The following is a 20,730-nucleotide window of genomic DNA, read 5'->3' as shown; positions in this document are numbered from 1 at the left end:
TTTTATGCCTTGACACTCGTGGAAAGCGGAAGAAAATTGAGATTATGGATTTAAGAATGAATTTTAATTATGAATTGTACGATTATTTAATTCCTAGGAATTTTTAATGCTTGTCAACGGTTAGACCTTTCCGCTCAAAAACGCAAGCTTATAACCTTTCATCGCTACAAGCTCCATATGGTCCCTCTTGGAAATCACGTCTTACCTAATCACGTGTGTCTTACGGGATTCAGGCCTAATCACGTGTGTCCTTGATGAAAGATCTTGGGGTCCTATTTTATCATTAGTTGTCATTATCGACCACATTTCTATGACCGAATTGAATTTTAATTTCATTAAACAATGGCCTATTAAATTCAATGATTTAACTGATTTACAACTAATGATTTACAACTAAAACGCTTTAAATATCTTTGGGTTGACCTATACTCGAATACTGTTCGGAAAAAACGGTTTGTTTTATTTAAACAAAAAAAATAAAACTGGAACCCTAGCCACAGGCTTCAACTGTTAAATATACAAAAATTGCAGGATCGTAGAACCTATAATGGTGTAATTCTTCTTTATGTGTATGTTAGTACACGGTCTGGTTGACTTAAAATCCCATTTGGATCAATCACATTTTATAGTCATAAATGGTTCATCCCCTGTGGATACCGATTGTCAAATCTAATTACGTTACATAATCCATTTCGTAATCTATATAACATAATAAGTATAATAATAAAATCTTCAATTTTCAAATTTCTATTAGTGCGGATACCTAAATGTAATGAAGTCAGATTTACTTTGTTAATAAATAAAATAATAACAAAACAAGAAATTCAAGCTAACTTCGGGCGGAGCCGGTGTTGATATACCCTATCAGTAGTAAATGGGCATCTTATATTATTATATGTATATTGGATCGTATGTAGTAGACCAATCCCAATGAAAATTTCACTATCAAATCAATTTTCTAATAAAAATGTTGGAAACAGCCCCAAGCATCTTTAAAAACAACAAAGTTATGCCAATTCCGATCATTCAGTTATAGGACAGCTATAGAATATAGTCGGCCGATCCTTACGAAATTTGGATTATTTTTTTCAAAATGGAACCATGTCCCATCTTTTTAACTTGGAAAATCCCAAATTTATGCCAATTCCGATCGTTCTATGACAGCTATAAGTCTCTTTTCCGACGTGCGCGCAACAACACCTTCGTAAAGCCAAAGGCAAAGAAGCAGAGGAGCCCGCTTCCCGTGCTGTTCTGCCGACTTCTGCCGTCCTCTAATCTAAATAATTAATTTGCAAATTTATTTAAAATGATTCACGAATCCTAATAACAATTATAATGTCAGAGCCTTTTCGCGGCTGGATTGCTCTTCCATAAAATCCACAAGTCACAAGCCCCAAGCGCTATAGCCCCCAAGGAGATGCAAGTGTGTAATATGTTTCTGTTTCTGTTGCGACGCCAAATTGCATTTGCGGCCAGCACGCCGCCTCTCGATCCCTAGATCGTATCATACTATATATGTTCTATATCATCGTTTTCCAATTAATATATAACTTTCCTGCTTTGGTGGACAAATTTTGGTGGTCCACCCACTCTTCGACGCTAGCCAGCGTTCCTCCAATGATGCCAATCCCAATTATCCAAATATTCAAAGTAATTTTCGTGCTCTCAACAATTGTCGCCGTCACAGATTGTTGTTCGAGCCGGATCTTACTACTACGAGAGCATACGCTTAACATTGTGCAGCATCAGCACAATCACCTCCACGAGCACGCCCACGAGCTGCAGCAGCAGGAGATGGCCTACGCCAGCCAGTGGGAGCTGCAACAGCTCCAGGAGCAACAGCAGCTGGAGGCAGCAGCCCAGGAGGCTGCGTTAGAAGCCAACACAGATCTTGAGCTGTGCATAGATCCCATCAGTGCCCAGTCGGTGGAGACGTCCACCGAATCCAGTTTGGCTTCCGGGATACTTAGCTCCAGCACTGACTCCTGGTCCACCATTGACAGCAGCACACCCGTCACACCCCTGCAGTTGCACCTGCGCAAGCAGCGCTTTTTTGTTAGGTGTTAGATGCCTATAGAGATGAAGGATCTCTCTCTCCAATCCTGTACTTTGTTGTGGTAGTTCGTTTGTTGTAACATTTAGTTACGTTTAAAAATTAACCATTATGAAATATTAAGAACTTAGAACATAATCTTAGCGCTTACTCCAATTAACCAAGAAGAGTGGTTATTTTTTTAACACTTAGTTACTTGTACAATGTATAAACTTTTTTTTTCTAGTGCATTAAAAAAAAAATCTAGGAAAAAAAAAACGGGACTCGAAACAAAATAAGATGGAGTCGGCCGATCCCTAAGAAATTTTGTAGGTAAGATATTTCGGCCAAATATAACATGTGTGGAATGTGTGGCATTTCCGATCAATAAGTTATATGATAGCTACAAGATATAATCGACCGATCCCGGCCGTTTCGACTTATATACTGCAAATACTATATTTGCATTTTTGAACATTTTGCTTTTTTGTTTCTATGGTTGCATATTTTGTTGAAATAAACATTATATAAACCTATAAACAAAACACCTGAGGGTTTCAAATATTGAAATCAAAGAATCTTGGAAAATATTTTATTAAACAACGTACGGATTCCCTCCTGAGCGGGAGTATTTGAAAACAGTAAAATATTAAAAAAAGCTTGTGGATCTCTAAGGATCACAACTCGGGACCTAAGTGAGTGATTCTAACCTAAAAGAAAAGCCTCATGTGAGCTTCATAACAGGTTTGGGAATAACCTCCAATTCATAGTACCACGTGCTATGACGGAGTCATCGGCACTGAGAAAACAGTACCCGTAAATATCTCACCCGTAAGGATTAAAATACTAAGTTTGAGTTTGAGAATTCAATCGGCTTGGAGGCTTTCTGAATTCCACCATATATAAAAGGAGGTTGGCCGCCAGCCAACGGGTACTACAGGGGGACCAAAATGCGAGCCTTCACGTGCCGTAACTGTATACACCGCTGGTAGTGCGACTATACTATCCACGTGAGGGCGGATGGTAACAGATCCCGGTAAGGTCATGACTCTGTCGAAGATTCTGACGAATTTAATTCGGGCGGGGAGAAGAATACTCCCATCCTCAAATCACCCCAATTCAAGGTGGAACAGCATATGCCGAAGGTTAATATGCAAACTCTGGGAAACCAGCCGACCCCCCAGTTTTAACCAGGCTTATCATGATAAGCGAGCTATGTGCCGCCTACTCGTGGGTGCAAATGTGAATTCAACTAACAAACAAAACAAAAAGAGTGGATAACGGAACTCCTAAATAAAGTCCGGAAATGGGTATCCCATCCGTCAATCTCCAAAACAGAAAGAGGCCAAGTATATGCTAGGATGTTGAATTTTCCCACAGAGGGACAACATCCAGAGGCTGGTTACTCCGGTTTAGAGAGGGATGCCAAGGCTACGACCTTCAAAACGGGTCCCACTACGGGAAAGATAGGAGGAGAGCAGTCTTTATTTTAATTCGAGCGGACTCATCCAAGCCGGAATCGAACCCGGACCAGGACGCGATTATAAAATGGGTGAGAGAAAGTTTGCATGATTTTCAGCCGGCGAAAGCTGATGTCAGTTTGGATCCCAAGAAGCCGATCGGAGTCGACCTCTTGGCGCCTCTTCCAAGGAGGTCGACAGAAGGTGGAGCGCTTCAGCGAAGAAGAAAAAGGTGCAGACACAGACGGCCAATAGATAATTCGCCGAAGTAACGAAGGGCAGAACCATCATTGGGGTCATTGAGAACGGCTCCTAGGATGGCCTGATCCCCAAGGAGCTTTGGCGGAAGGTGGTGAATGAGCTGCATGCGAAGACGCAGGGTGGTACCAGGGTAGCATCAAGCTGATAGCGTGCCAAGATGCGAGGTCAATATGCCTCTATAAGCGCATGATGACGTCGCTGGGAGATGTATACCCAGGAGCCAGATTGGAGGCGGTAGACTGGAACAAGATCCCCAGCAAACCGAGGGCCCGCGTATGGCTAACAGAGAAGCCGGCGGACCCAAACAACAATTCTGGGCATGATGAGAATGTGCAAACCCACACTCCCTACCTCGGAGGAGAGTGACTTGGCAAGGGCTCTTGTCGGAATGGAGGCGAAATCATTGCTAAGCCGAAGCGGAGGTTACTGTGGTGGAAAATGTAAAGGATGCCTCTGACACTCCTGCAGATCAATCTCCACTCCAGTAGGGAGGCATCTGCTGCGGTCCTGCTCCACGTCGCTGAGAGTTGAGCTGATGTAGCCCTCATCCAGGAACCCTGAATCCATGGAGACAGGATTCTTGGTCTCTAACGAGGGCCCTGACAACCCACTTAGAATATGCTCGGCGTACATGGGCCACGACCAGTGTGGTCCATACCGCACATGATACTCATTCGGCGTGTGGAAGACAGCGAGAGGAGGAAAAGGCCTAATTATAGGGTGCGACGCCATCGCTCATCACCATAAGTGGATGTTAAGCTATTAATATTTTTTCATAGCGGCCAAATAAATAAACGATTTCCCTGTTCAGCTTTAATCAAATTTCAATGTTTTTATACGAGGATTCAATCTAACCAAACTCGCATCTGCTCAAATCAGTGCCAACAATACAAGTTCATCAAAGCTTAGCATTAGAAACTCAGAACAATGCATTTGTTTATCATTTCGTTGGCAAGAGGCGAGGCGGGAGAACGCACACAAATACAAGATGAGCTAGTGTACAGCAGCTCTATAAAAAAGCTCCCCAAAGCGCATGCGCTACAAATACCAGTAAAGCGCATTCGAACGGGGGAGAAATAAAAAAAAACATAACTGCTGATAAAACCGTCGCTGGTCTTTAGTTTTAGAATATATGAATTATTTTAAATAGCTTCGCCTTTGGCTGCTTGGCTCAACATCCTCCCCCTGTTGAAGGCTGGGTCTTCAACAGAATCCTTGAGAGGCAGCAGACACAACCTTGACACCGCACACTTAGGCGTTTCAACCGCTGTCTTAAGTATGGCTACACGGTTCACTCCGTCACGCCCAGGAACCAGCTGCAGTATCCTGACCACCTGGTATCGAGGACACCTCATTGAGGGTAGATTCTCATCCTTCACCAGGACTATGTCACCAACAGAAATTACAGAGCCAGGGGTGCGTCATTTGGAACGCTGCTGCAACCGCGTAAGATACTCCTCCTTCCAACGCGCCCAGAAAACTTGCTGCAAGAAGGAGACTCTCTGCCACCCATCCAGACGATTGAAGCTTAGGGCAGTAAGGTCCGGTTCGATGAACGTTGAGGGCGGCCCGTCATTTACAAAATGAGCCGGAGTTAGCACATCTAGGTCCGCAGGATTTTCTGAAATCGACACAAGGGGTCTAGAATTAATGATTCAGGCTATGCGGCACATCAAACTCCTCAATTCCTCGAAGCTAAGAAATGCGGGACCAACTGCCCGATATAGGTGGTGTTTCGCCGTTATTACTGCTGCTTCCCAAAGAGCGCCAAAATGGGGAGAGGAATAAGTCGCCACCCGAAAGACCCGACAGGCAAAAATCGTACAGAGAAGCCTTGTGATCCTGGCTGAGGAATCTTCACTTCAACTCCATCAGCTCATTCTTGGCACCCACAAAATTGGTGGCAATATCCATTGTATGCATTTGTTCAAAACCCTTGAAACGGTCTTCCTCCCCCCAATGAGCCCGTATTGAGAACCGATTTTCGCAATTAGTGCCCGGGGGCCAGAGTGCAAGTTCTTCTCATGAAAGTAAGTCACTATAGCCGACGTGACGGGATGGCCTCTGGAGAGAATGATCGGATGACGTCCAGCAAAATCCAGCGTAGAGTTCCGCAATCGCCCGTCAACACGAAGCAAACCAGCATCATCCACAAAAGGAGCAAGCGAGGCAAGTGGGCTTGAGGGCGGAAGCAATCAGCGCGATTTTAGTAAGCTTATCTCTTCCTTAAACTCGGTAAGCTGGACGACGCGCAACAGCAGATGGGTTCCTCCTTTGAGATCCTGGACAGAAATCCCTTCGTGACGGATGCGGCGACAAAATTTGTAAATGTAGGCGAACTCTCTCTGTAGGGCGGAAAACGTGTTGGCAAACTTTGAAAATACTGCTATATCCCTGGGAGGAGCCGTAGCCAACAAGGTCCTGGGGCGAAGTTTGATGCTTGCCTTTTGGGCTACAATAGCGATGGGCCAATCATCTTTGGAACCACGAAGAAATGGGGGGCCTTGGGACCAAAGCTGGGAGTTCAATAGCTTAGTGGGAAGTGAACCTCTTGACAGTAGATCGGCTGGGTTAAAAGCAGTAGGAACTACCCCATTTCATTGCCTTGGTGAGCTCCTGTATGGAAGAGACGCGACTAGAAAAAAATATGTTAAATCGGGCAGGTTCATCTTGAATCCTGGATAGGGAAATAAGGAGTCACACCAACAATAACAATCTCCTTTATATGTTCCAAGATCAGCAACTTCAGCCATCAGTCTTGCTAGTAACTCAGCACAAGATAGTTCTAGCTTCAGTATTTTCTGAGTTATAATGGGTGCCACTCGACTGTTTGAGCATAACAGCCGACAATCAGACCCTGACAACACATATACGCAAGCTCCATACGCATCCAAGCTAGCGTCGCAGAATCCTTGGACCTCCAACCTTTCTTGGCAGGGAATTACTAAACGAGAAAACTTAATTCGCTGAGTTTGGTCAAAAATGGAACAGAGTTGCAAGCACTCAGAGATAAGGGATTGAGCTATGCTTTCATCCCATAATTTCTCGGCACAGCTTCTGCAATAGGATCTTTGCCCTGGTGACGACAGGACCTACCAAGCCCATCGGGTCATAAAACCGAGCGACGGATGATAGTATAGATCACCTTGTTAGTTTGGCGATGGGCTGAAGAGCTTCAAAGGAAAATAGCAGTAGGTCAGCAGCAGGATCTCATGCTAATCCAAGCGTCTTTGTGAACGGACTGCCATCGTCCGTTCACGCCAAATTTTAAGTATGACTCTCTATCACCTTCAGGTACGCCTTCAAAAACCTCTGGGATGTTGGAGCACCATTTCCTTAATTGAAACTGACCCTTGTTCAACAGGCTCGATGTCTGAGCTATTATCTCAATCGCTTCAGTCTTCGTTGGGGCACCAGATATAAGGTCGTCCACATAAAAATAAAAATACTGGAGGACAACACGAGAGCCAACGGGAAAACCGGCACCTTCGCCCTTAGCCAGCTGGTGCATTGAGCGAACAGATAGAAAAGACGCTGGCATTGTGCCGTGTCATCCAACCGAAGCATTTTCACATCCTTATGAGGTTTCGTTCGCATCCGGTAGCGGTGACTGGCGACTTTTGTAAAATATACTAATGTGAGATGATGGCTTTGTCCGACGGCCACTTGCAATACACCGTGTTGTTGAAACGGTTATTTCTTAGCGACGAACACCTGAGGGCAGACCTGGATTTTTACCTTCCAGAGTCCATTGGAAGTACATCCGTGACCAGTCTCCTCACTTTCCTCACTTTGGCGGCTCGTGGAAAGCTGCTCTTAAGATAGAAAAGTTTTATTTTTTGTTGGCTGTACTAAGAGACGACGAGTTGCAGACGCTTGACGCTCTGTTGCAGCAACGATCTAAATGGTGCGTAATAACTAAAGGCATATCTACATGAAATTGTGCATATCTACATGACTTGCTTTCTCGCGCTATCTTTCGGTCGGTTTTTCACTTCGTCGCTCGGTCTTCCACCCCTCAGACTATTATTTATAAACATCGCCCAAATCAGTGTATCAAATCTAATAAATCAACGCCCATATTTAAATCGAACTGAATTGGTATTTTACGTAAATGGGGCCTTTAATTACCACACCAGAAAGGGAAAACTGGCTCCAACTGTTTTGAGTCTATAGATGATCCCTCTTTTTCCAACGCACGTACGCCATCGCTTAGCTTTGGCTGGTTTAGCAGGCATATGTATGGCTGAGACCTTGTGTTTAGTCCGAAGACATAAATACTCTGACATAAATACTCTGAAAGAAATATCTGAAGCTGTACTATCTTTCCAATAGCAAGTCTTGTGATCTGGTTGAGTGCCTTTTGAGACTTTTCATACCTTGGTCAATAATATATCCGTCGAATCTCCAACGTCATATGGAATCCTCTATGCCACGCCATAGTACTATCATATAATTCTCTTAACCTCCGGAATCAACTCTTGGAGTAATCAAAGCATTCAAGTAAAATGATCCGACGACGCTTTCGTCACTTTAATACCGGATTCTTGCCAGTTTCAGTTTCACAAACTGACTGTACAAGACTGTACTAAAAATCCTTTACTTCTCTTTTAATAAAAAAAAATTGTGTGCGTGGAGTCCCTACGCGCGAAAGAAGTGAAACTTCTTAGCGATATTCCAAAAAATGCAAATTATTTCGTATAAAAGAAAAATAGCGGGAGGGAAAGGATAAAAATAAGGTGGAGTGACCAACACTTTCTTCAATTCACATTTTATAAATTTATTATAAAGCAAAGTCCAAGTTCTGCTTTCTTTCGTGCTCGGTATTCACGATAATATTGTGCTCTGTTCCCTCCTCTTAAAACACCGGCTGCACTGTCTTTTTCCGCTGTAAAATCAATTCAAAATCAAACCATTAAAATTTTTGCCAATCCAATTGATATTAATTTCAAGATGATATGATCCACAAGGTGCATCTGTTATGGACAATTGAAATATTCAAGAGAAACGTACCACCACATAACCTGGAATCCGCTGTGTTATGCGTATTTTCACTGTCACTCATTTTATTGTTTGTTTGAATCACTATTCACTGTACTAATACTACAAGTAGTGCGTCAATATTATATAGAACACGAATTAATTATGGGAAACACTTTAATAACAAAATACGAGATAAGAATAAGAAAAAGAATTTTCGACACATAGGACGCGTGGCCGTGTTCGTGTTGAAAATTAAAATTTAACACGCGTGCGTGCGTTTTCGTGCCGACCTTCCAAAACACGACAAAACACGAAGCATTAAAAATTTTGTATTTTCTAGAAATTTCGAGAAAAAAAAAATTTTTTGTAATGTAAATATTATTTTTCGTGTTGGGCCGTGTTGGAAAAATTTTTGGCCGTGCGTGTGCGTGCGTGCTAAAAAAACTAAGCAGTCGTGTCGTGTTGGGCCGTGTCGAAAAATTCAGCCCATGCCCACCTCTACTCTCATTCACTCTCTCTCTCCCTCGCACTCTATCTTTCTCTTTTCCTCTTCTCCTTCCGAGTTGCGTTAAACGTTTAACGCAACATTTTCCGGCGTCGTATAAGAAGTTTCACTTCAAAAAGAAAATTCATATTTGTAGCTTCCGAAAAAAGATGTGTTACTTAATAAGGATGACTGGAAAAAGTTACTGGAAGTACTGAAAGTATTAAATATTTAAAGATACCTTTGATTGAAAGATTTAATCCAATATACATATTTCCAATAGTGCACATAATCCTGTTTTAAATAATTTTGACAGTTTTTGTAAAAATTACATTCTCCCATTTATGTACGCAAATAAGTCAACGCAATAACATCTTAAAAACGAAAAAATTTATTCAATTTTATGACAACTTTAAGAAATATTGCCAATAAGTACGACAATTTACGACATTTTCTAGATATATAAATAATCCATTATTTATTTTATAACGGCTCTTAGTTGTGTTAAATATTTATAATTTTATATTTATATTTTACTTAAATCGTGGTGTCAATACATTTGATAGTTCATTAAAAGCAGCTTGCCCTACAACTTGATTAACTTGCCCACGCATATTTTCCGGAATGTAGCGATTCGCACCCGTTTGTTGTGTAATTGTTCCTCCGATGACTCCTGAAATACGTCTTGTATGCAAAGTTTTATTGATTTATTATTATCTTTTGTTTAAGAGCTTTATTAAAAAATCAACAAACATGAAAGGAAAGCTTACTTCAGGCGGTGCCGAAGTTGATATACCCTTGCAGTTAAGTAGCATCTTATATTATTGTATATACCTATATCGGATCATATATAGTTGGCGGATCCTTATGATAATTTCACCATCGAATCAATTTTCTAATAAAAATGTTAAAAACCACGCAAAGCATCTTTAAAAATAGTAATGTTGTGTCACTTCCGATCGTTGAGTTATATGGCAGCTATAGAATATAGTCGGCCGAAGAAATTTGTACATAAGAAGATTTGGCCAAATATAACACGTCTGGAAAGTCCCAACCCTCTAGCTTAAAAAACATTAAAGTTATGGCATTTCCGATCAATCAGTTAGGATATAGTCGACTTATCTCGGCCGATAAGTCGGAACTTATATACTGCCTGCAAACAAAAGAAGGATGTGGGCAAAGTTTCAACTCGATAGCTTTAAAGATATGTTCATATCGACTCAGGAGTTGATCCTGATTAAGAATATATATACTTTATAGGGTGGGAAATGTCTCCATTACTGCGTTACACACTTTTGACCAAAATTATAATACACTCTGCAAGGGTATAAAAATGAAAATAATATAACTGTAACTTTATTTATTTTATTTACAGCAAATATTAGATATATAGTTGCGATAGATAGTAAAACTGCACCCGTGGTGTCTGGCAACGCCAAAGTTACAGAATTAATCAATAGTTTAAGCCCGGGTTTTATGTCTCTGTTAAGTCAACCTGTAAACACGTGCCTAAGCTTTCTTTTATGCCTTGACACTCGTGGGAAGCGGAAGAAATTTGAGATTATGGATTTAAGAATGAATTTTAATTATGAATTGTACGATTATTTAATTCCTAGGAATTTTTAATGCTTGTCAACGGTTAGACCTTTCCGCTCAAAAACGCAAGCTTATAACCTTTCATCGCTACAAGCTCCATATGGTCCCTCTTGGAAATCACGTCTTACCTAATCACGTGTGTCTTACGGGATTCAGGCCTAATCACGTGTGTCCTTGATGAAAGATCTTGGGGTCCTATTTTATCATTAGTTGTCATTATCGACCACATTTCTATGACCGAATTGAATTTTAATTTCATTAAACAATGGCCTATTAAATTCAATGATTTAACTGATTTACAACTAATGATTTACAACTAAAACGCTTTAAATATCTTTGGGTTGACCTATACTCGAATACTGTTCGGAAAAAACGGTTTGTTTTATTTAAAAAAAATAAAACTGGAACCCTAGCCACAGGCTTCAACTGTTAAATATACAAAAATTGCAGGATCGTAGAACCTATAATGGTGTAATTCTTCTTTATGTGTATGTTAGTACACGGTGTGGTTGACTTAAAATCCCATTTGGATCAATCACATTTTATAGTCATAAATGGTTCATCCCCTGTGGATACCGATTGTCAAATCTAATTACGTTACATAATCCATTTCGTAATCTATATAACATAATAAGTATAATAATAAAATCTTCAATTTTCAAATTTCTATTAGTGCGGATACCTAAATGTAATGAAGTCAGATTTACTTTGTTAATAAATAAAATAATAACAAAACAAGAAATTCAAGCTAACTTCGGGCGGAGCCGGTGTTGATATACCCTATCAGTAGTAAATGGGCATCTTATATTATTTACATATAATCGTCGTTGGATCGTATGTAGTAGACCAATCCCAATGAAAATTTCACTATCAAATCAATTTTCTAATAAAAATGTTGGAAACAGCCCCAAGCATCTTTAAAAACAACAAAGTTATGCCAATTCCGATCATTCAGTTATAGGACAGCTATAGAATATAGTCGGCCGATCCTTACGAAATTTGGATTATTTTTTTTCAAAATGGAACCATGTCCCATCTTTTTAACTTGGAAAATCCCAAATTTATGCCAATTCCGATCGTTCTATGACAGCTATAAGTCTCTTTTCCGACGTGCGCGCAACAACACCTTCGTAAAGCCAAAGGCAAAGAAGCAGAGGAGCCCGCTTCCCGTGCTGTTCTGCCGACTTCTGCCGTCCTCTAATCTAAATAATTAATTTGCAAATTTATTTAAAATGATTCACGAATCCTAATAACAATTATAATGTCAGAGCCTTTTCGCGGCTGGATTGCTCTTCCATAAAATCCACAAGTCACAAGCCCCAAGCGCTATAGCCCCCAAGGAGATGCAAGTGTGTAATATGTTTCTGTTTCTGTTGCGACGCCAAATTGCATTTGCGGCCAGCACGCCGCCTCTCGATCCCTAGATCGTATCATACTATATATGTTCTATATCATCGTTTTCCAATTAATATATAACTTTCCTGCTTTGGTGGACAAATTTTGGTGGTCCACCCACTCTTCGACGCTAGCCAGCGTTCCTCCAGCAGGAGATGGCCTACGCCAGCCAGTGGGAGCTGCAACAGCTCCAGGAGCAACAGCAGCTGGAGGCAGCAGCCCAGGAGGCTGCGTTAGAAGCCAACACAGATCTTGAGCTGTGCATAGATCCCATCAGTGCCCAGTCGGTGGAGAAGTCCACCGAATCCAGTTTGACTTCCGGGATACTTAGCTCCAGCACTGACTCCTGGTCCACCATTGACAGCAGCACACCCGTCACCTCGGAGATCACGACTACGCCATCCACCACAGTAACGCACACTGGAGAGCCGCCACCCGACCAGAGCTCACCCAGCACGTTCGCCGCAAGCCCAACCACTGTGCCCGCCGTAGACGAGGGCAAGAGGAAGAACGTCACCGAGGTCCAGCTACTGCCCTGTAGCGAGGAGTACAAGGCGAACTTCTGCCTGAACGGAGGACGTTGCTTCCACCATCCGATGGTCAACAGCAAGGTCCTGCACTCCTGCCTCTGCAAGGACGACTACGTGGGGGAGAGATGCGAGTACAAGAACTGGAATGATGGCTTCGACTACGTACCGCCGATTGAGAAGCGCAAGGTCCGGATGGCGCACATCGTCTTCTCCTTCCCCGTGCTCATCATGCTCTCGTCCCTCTATGCTCCGGAATGTGCCGGACTATCGCCAGAAACAGCAGCAGTTGCACCTGCGCAAGCAGCGCTTTTTTGTTAGGTGTTAGATGCCTATAAAGATGAAGGATCTCTCTCTCCAATCCTGTACTTTGTTTTGAAAACAATTTTTGGTTTCACTTTCGTATTTGGGGATTCATTATTTCTGTTTTTTTTTGTTGAAATTCTATGTTGACGAGGATGTTGTCAGGATGCCATGTTGTTGGCGCTTTAATTTATTGAATACATTTAGTTTCTCTTAGTAGGATTCTCTATTTAGTTGCAAAAGACGCACACGATTACTATTTTCGATTCTATTTTCTCTGTTTTTTGTTCGTTTCGCTTTGGAAGCTTTCGTTGGAGCTTTTTTTTGTTGTGGTAGTTCGTTTGTTGTAACATTTAGTTACGTTTAAAAATTAACCATTATGAAATATTAAGAACTTAGAACATAATCTTAGCGCTTACTCCAATTAACCAAGAAGAGTGGTTATTTTTTTAACACTTAGTTACTTGTGCAATGTATAAACTTTTTTTTTCTAGTGCATTAAAGAAAAAATCTAGAAAAAAAAAAAACGGGACTCGAAACAAAATAAGATGGAGTCGGCCGATCCCTAAGAAATTTTGTAGGTAAGATATTTCGGCCAAATATAGCATGTGTGGAATGTGTGGCATTTCCGATCAATAAGTTATATGATAGCTACAAGATATAATCGACCGATCCCGGCCGTTTCGACTTATATACTGCAAATACTATATTTGCATTTTTGAACATTTTGCTTTTTTGTTTCTATGGTTGCATATTTTGTTGAAATAAACATTATATAAACCTATAAACAAAACACCTGAGGGTTTCAAATATTAAAATCAAAGAATCTTGGAAAATATTTTATTAAACAACGTACGGATTCCCTCCTGAGCGGGAGTATTTGAAAACAGTAAAATATTAAAAAAAGCTTGTGGATCTCTAAGGATCACAACTCGGGACCTAAGTGAGTGATTCTAACCTAAAAGAAAAGCCTCATGTGAGCTTCATAACAGGTTTGGGAATAACCTCCAATTCATAGTACCACGTGCTATGACGGAGTCATCGGCACTGAGAAAACAGTACCCGTAAATATCTCACCCGTAAGGATTAAAAAACTAAGCTTGAGTTTGAGAATTCAATCGGCTTGGAGGCTTTCTGAATTCCACCATATATAAAAGGAGGTTGGCCGCCAGCCAACGGGTACTACAGGGGGACCAAAATGCGAGCCTTCACGTGCCGTAACTGTATACACCGCTGGTAGTGCGACTATACTATCCACGTGAGGGCGGATGGTAACAGATCCCGGTAAGGTCATGACTCTGTCGAAGATTCTGACGAATTTAATTCGGGCGGGGAGAAGAATACTCCCATCCTCAAATCACCCCAATTCAAGGTGGAACAGCATATGCCGAAGGTTAATATGCGAACTCTGGGAAACCAGCCGACCCCCCAGTTTTAACCAGGCTTATCATGATAAGCGAGCTATGTGCCGCCTACTCGTGGGTGCAAATGTGAATTCAACTAACAAACAAAACAAAAAGAGTGGATAACGGAACTCCTAAATAAAGTCCGGAAATGGGTATCCCATCCGTCAATCTCCAAAACAGAAAGAGGCCAAGTATATGCTAGGATGTTGAATTTTCCCACAGAGGGACAACATCCAGAGGCTGGTTACTCCGGTTTAGAGAGGGATGCCAAGGCTACGACCTTCAAAACGGGTCCCACTACGGGAAAGATAGGAGGAGAGCAGTCTTTATTTTAATTCGAGCGGACTCATCTAAGCCGGAATCGAACCCGGACCAGGACGCGATTATAAAATGGGTGAGAGAAAGTTTGCATGATTTTCAGCCGGCGAAAGCTGATGTCAGTTTGGATCCCAAGAAGCCGATCGGAGTCGACCTCTTGGCGCCTCTTCCAAGGAGGTCGACAGAAGGTGGAGCGCTTCAGCGAAGAAGAAAAAGGTGCAGACACAGACGGCCAATAGATAATTCGCCGAAGTAACGAAGGGCAGAACCATCATTGGGGTCATTGAGAACGGCTCCTAGGATGGCCTGATCCCCAAGGAGCTTTGGCGGAAGGTGGTGAATGAGCTGCATGCGAAGACGCAGGGTGGTACCAGGGTAGCATCAAGCTGATAGCGTGCCAAGATGCGAGGTCAATATGCCTCTATAAGCGCATGATGACGTCGCTGGGAGATGTATACCCAGGAGCCAGATTGGAGGCGGTAGACTGGAACAAGATCCCCAGCAAACCGAGGGCCCGCGTATGGCTAACAGAGAAGCCGGCGGACCCAAACAACAATTCTGGGCATGATGAGAATGTGCAAACCCACACTCCCTACCTCGGAGGAGAGTGACTTGGCAAGGGCTCTTGTCGGAATGGAGGCGAAATCATTGCTAAGCCGAAGCGGAGGTTACTGTGGTGGAAAATGTAAAGGATGCCTCTGACACTCCTGCAGATCAATCTCCACTCCAGTAGGGAGGCATCTGCTGCGGTCCTGCTCCACGTCGCTGAGAGTTGAGCTGATGTAGCCCTCATCCAGGAACCCTGAATCCATGGAGACAGGATTCTTGGTCTCTAACGAGGGCCCTGACAACCCACTTAGAATATGCTCGGCGTACATGGGCCACGACCAGTGTGGTCCATACCGCACATGATACTCATTCGGCGTGTGGAAGACAGCGAGAGGAGGAAAAGGCCTAATTATAGGGTGCGACGCCATCGCTCATCACCATAAGTGGATGTTAAGCTATTAATATTTTTTCATAGCGGCCAAATAAATAAACGATTTCCCTGTTCAGCTTTAATCAAATTTCAATGTTTTTATACGAGGATTCAATCTAACCAAACTCGCATCTGCTCAAATCAGTGCCAACAATACAAGTTCATCAAAGCTTAGCATTAGAAACTCAGAACAATGCATTTGTTTATCATTTCGTTGGCAAGAGGCGAGGCGGGAGAACGCACACAAATACAAGATGAGCTAGTGTACAGCAGCTCTATAAAAAAGCTCCCCAAAGCGCATGCGCTACAAATACCAGTAAAGCGCATTCGAACGGGGGATAAATAAAAAAAAACATAACTGCTGATAAAACCGTCGCTGGTCTTTAGTTTTAGAATATATGAATTATTTTAAATAGCTTCGCCTTTGGCTGCTTGGCTCAACATCCTCCCCCTGTTGAAGGCTGGGTCTTCAACAGAATCCTTGAGAGGCAGCAGACACAACCTTGACACCGCACACTTAGGCGTTTCAACCGCTGTCTTAAGTATGGCTACACGGTTCACTCCGTCAGGCCCAGGAACCAGCTGCAGTATCCTGACCACCTGGTATCGAGGACACCTCATTGGGGGTAGATTCTCATCCTTCACCAGGACTATGTCACCAACAGAAATTACAGAGCCAGGGGTGCGTCATTTGGAAAGCTGCTGCAACCGCGTAAGATACTCCTCCTTCCAACGCGCCCAGAAAACTTGCTGCAAGAAGGAGACTCTCTGCCACCCATCCAGACGATTGAAGCTTAGGGCAGTAAGGTCCGGTTCGATGAACGTTGAGGGCGGCCCGTCATTTACAAAATGAGCCGGAGTTAGCACATCTAGGTCCGCAGGATTTTCTGAAATCGACACAAGGGGTCTAGAATTAATGATTCAGGCTATGCGGCACATCAAACTCCTCAATTCCTCGAAGCTAAGAAATGCGGGACCAACTGCCCGATATAGGTGGTGTTTCGCCGTTATTACTGCTGCTTCCCAAAGAGCGCCAAAATGGGGAGAGGAATAAGTCGCCACCCGAAAGACCCGACAGGCAAAAATCGTACAGAGAAGCCTTGTGATCCTGGCTGAGGAATCTTCACTTCAACTCCATCAGCTCATTCTTGGCACCCACAAAATTGGTGGCAATATCCATTGTATGCATTTGTTCAAAACCCTTGAAACGGTCTTCCTCCCCCCAATGAGCCAGTATTGAGAACAGATTTTCGCAATTAGTGCCCGGGGGCCAGAGTGCAAGTTCTTCTCATGAAAGTAAGTCACTATAGCCGACGTGACGGGATGGCCTCTGGAGAGAATGATCGGATGACGTCCAGCAAAATCCAGAGTAGAGTTCCGCAATCGCCCGTCAACACGAAGCAAACCAGCATCATCCACAAAAGGAGCAAGCGAGGCAAGCGGGCTTGAGGGCGGAAGCAATCAGCGCGATTTTAGTAAGCTTATCTCTTCTTTAAACTCGGTAAGCTGGACGACGCGCAACAGCAGATGGGTTCCTCCTTTGAGATCCTGGACAGAAATCCCTTCGTGACGGATGCGGCGACAAAATTTGTTAATGTAGGCGAACTCTCTCTGTAGGGCGGAAAACGTGTTGGCAAACTTTGAAAATACGGCTATATCCCTGGGAGGAGCCGTAGCCAACAAGGTCCTGGGGCGAAGTTTGATGCTTGCCTTTTGGGCTACAATAGCGATGGGCCAATCATCTTTGGAACCACGAAGAAATGGGGGGCCTTGGGACCAAAGCTGGGAGTTCAATAGCTTAGTGGGAAGTGAACCTCTTGACAGTAGATCGGCTGGGTTAAAAGCAGTAGGTACTACCCCATTTCATTGCCTTGGTGAGCTCCTGTATGGAAGAGACGCGACTAGAAAAAAATACGTTAAATCGAGCAGGTTCATCTTGAATCCAGGATAGGGAAACGAGGAGTCACACCAACAATAACAATCTCCTTTATATGTTCCAAGATCAGCAACTTCAGCCATCAGTCTTGCTAGTAACTCAGCTCAAGATAGTTCTAGCTTCAGTATTTTCTGAGTTGTAATGGGTGCCACTCGACTGTTTGAGCATAACAGCTGACAATCAGACCCTGACAACACATATACGCAAGCTCCATACGCATCCAAGCTAGCGTCGCAGAATCCTTGGACCTCCAACCTTTCTTGGCAGGGAATGACTAAACGAGAAAACTTAATTCGCTGAGTTTGGTCAAAAATGGAACAGAATTGCAAGCACTCAGAAAGAAGGGATTGAGCTATGCTTTCATCCCATCATTTCTCGGCACAGCTTCTGCAATAGGATCTTTGCCCTGGTGACGACAGGACCTATCAAGCCCATCGGGTCATAAAACCGAGCGACGGATGATAGTATAGATCACCTTGTCAGTTTGGCGGTGGGCTGAAGAGCTTCAAAGGAAAATAGCAGTAGGTCAGCAGCAGGATTCCATGCTAATCCAAGCGTCTTTGTGAACGGACTGCCATCGTCCGTTCACGCCAAATTTTAAGTATGACTCTCTATCACCTTCAGGTACGCCTTCAAAAACCTCTGGGATGTTGGAGCACCATTTCCTTAATTGAAACTGACCCTTGTTCAACAGGCTCGATGTCTGAGCTTTATCTCAATCGCTTCAGTCTTCGTTGGGGCACCAGATATAAGGTCGTCTACATAAAAATAAAAATACTGGAGGACAACACGAGAGCCAACGGGAAAACCGGCACCTTCACCCTTAGCCAGCTGGTGCATTGAGCGGACAGATAGAAAAGACGCTGGCTTTGTGCCATAAGTCACGGTGTCGCACTTTAAAACCTTCACGTCTTCATGGATAGAATCTCTCCAGGGGATGCACTACAGCAAACTATCATCCGTAAAGACTCTTACGCAGCGGTACATCTTACAAATGTCTCCAGTCTCCGAAGCAAGGTATGAAAAAGCATAGGTTGAATCACAAAGCCGGTCATCAGGACATCATTGAGGGAATAACCAGAGGATGTAGCAGCTGAACCATCGAATACAACTCTCAGCTTAGTAGTGGAACTGTCTTCCTTCAGTGACGCAGTGATGGGGGAGGAAATACCTCGCAATTCCTGCGGCACCAGAGACATGTGACCCAGATCCAAGTATTCCTTGATGAAAGACGTATATTGGGTCCTTAAATTCGGATGACGATCCAGCTTGCGCTCAAGTGAATGGAACCGTCAAAGCCTGCGCGTAGTATTCCCCTAACAGCTCCACACTGTGCTTGATTGGAAGGTGAACTGAATAAGCACCTGATTCCAGACGGACGTGATGCATGACGAAGTGGTCCTCGCAATCCAGCTCCTCCTTAGTAGCCTGAACGATAGGTGCAGTGCAGGCATCCAATTCCAAGAATTGATGGAGAAGATAATCGAGGCGATCGTCAAAAGGAATTTGCGGAGTCAACAGGAATCATCTTACATGAGGCGGCTAAACGAGGTTTTCCTGGGGTGCCACCTCCACCTTTAAATTCTCCTGCAGCATAGTGAAGCGATCGCGCAGACGCTTCTCCATAGACTCGAGGGTCAGAATAGAATCGTCGGTCTGCATCGCTAGATTGACCTTCCGATGCAGGACCTCCTTTTCCTGGCATCTCACCTCTATGCGTCTCCGCAGCATCCTCTCACGGCTTGATTTGATGGTCACGCCAGAAATTCCCTAAATGGGCGATAAATAGTTTCAAACCCTTCAATTCTCTGGGTCCAAAAGGCATTTTACCGGCTAAACTATCAATGGCCGGAACTACCCTAAAGCAATGGATCAAGAAAATCTTGGATCAAGCACAGTACTGGCATTGTGGCAGAGGCGTGGCTGCGTACGAAGTTTGTTTTTATACCCAAAATATGGAAAGTTCCACTGCACTCCCAAGGACTATAGACTATAGGCTATAAGTCTCTCGTCCATCCTTCTAAAGACAATGGACAGGCTTCTAAGTCTCCATCTTCACCTGAACTTAAAACCCTATGGGAAGGGTCGAACTACAGAGAAAGCCCTACACGAAATTGTCATGATCGCCGAAAGAGCGCCCAGTAACAAGGAATATGCCCTAACTACTATTTTATACCTTTGCAGAGGGTATTATAATTTTGGTCAAAAGTTTGCAACGCAGTGAAGGAGACATCTCCGACCCTATAAAGAATATAAATTCTTGACAAGGATCACCTCCTGAGTCGCTATAAGTATGTCCGACTGTGTGTCGATTTCTACGCAACCTAGTCTCCCATTTTTTCGAGATCCGAGATATTTTAAGCGAGGAGTAGGAGAAAGATATCACGAGGAAGAGTGTTGCACAGATAAGGCGTTTAATATAAGCGATTTAAGATTGTTAGTAGAGCAAAGTGACAAGATGTGGTAGAGACCATTGTAGTCCAAACATAATACCCTGAACGGATCGTGTTGGGCATATGTCGAACTACAATGGCTGAGGAGTAGCGCACGAAAGTTTCTAGTCCTTCTTCTAGGAACGTTAAAATTAACGCGTGATAGTAAATGCTGGCTCTCTATATTTCCATAAATAAGATTATATAGAAACATGACACCCAGCATCGTTCTACGGTTTGTTAATGATGGTAAGTTGATTAGTAAAAGTCTACTACTATAATAGGGAAGGTAAAGATTTGCATCCCAATTAAGTCCCCTAAGAACGAAAGTCAGAAAGTTTTTTTGTACAGATTCTATGTGATCTTGGTGTACTCCGTATTGAGGATTCCTGACACACCAATGATGTATATTACGTTTTAGTTATGGACGGGTCATTAAATTCTAGTTAAGTAGCTCGAAATCCAGATAAGAAGATTAGTTGGGAATCCCAAAAGACTGAATTTACTTATAAGAAGCGAATGGTTAACACAGTCAAATGCTTTACTGAAATCAGTGTAAATGACGTCTGTTTGTAAGCCATTCGGGAACCCATCCGTGATAAAAGATGTTAGTTCCAA

The 20,730-nt window shown here is 43.1% G+C and overlaps 1 protein-coding gene across 1 annotated transcript; it reads left to right on the top strand.

Annotated features, from left to right (window-relative positions):
- The first annotated feature begins 1,299 nt into the window (after nucleotides 1–1,299).
- LOC6504196 (protein gurken) lies at nucleotides 1,300–13,469 on the top strand. Its single transcript, XM_032455975.2, has 2 exons — nucleotides 1,300–2,055; nucleotides 12,346–13,469. Exons 1-2 carry the CDS (start codon nucleotides 1,516–1,518, stop codon nucleotides 13,057–13,059), a joined length of 1,254 nt encoding a protein of 417 aa, XP_032311866.2. The 5' UTR covers nucleotides 1,300–1,515; the 3' UTR covers nucleotides 13,060–13,469.
- Nucleotides 13,470–20,730: the final 7,261 nt, after the last annotated feature.

The sequence above is a fragment of the Drosophila ananassae genome, chromosome XL (genome assembly GCF_017639315.1).
Source record: "Drosophila ananassae strain 14024-0371.13 chromosome XL, ASM1763931v2, whole genome shotgun sequence".
Classification (NCBI taxonomy): Eukaryota; Metazoa; Arthropoda; class Insecta; order Diptera; family Drosophilidae; genus Drosophila; species Drosophila ananassae.
The sequence above is the reverse complement of the archived record's forward strand: the minus strand, read 5'-3'. Positions and strand labels throughout refer to the sequence as shown.

Excerpts from the sequence above, each read along its gene's own strand:
- LOC6504196 (XM_032455975.2), top strand. The coding sequence starts at position 1,516 with ATGTTCTATATCATCGTTTTCCAATTAATATATAACTTTCCTGCTTTG. Across the intron at positions 2,056-12,345 it reads TGCGCAAGCAGCGCTTTTTT|CCAGCGTTCCTCCAGCAGGA; the intron begins GTTAGGTGTTAG and ends CTTCGACGCTAG.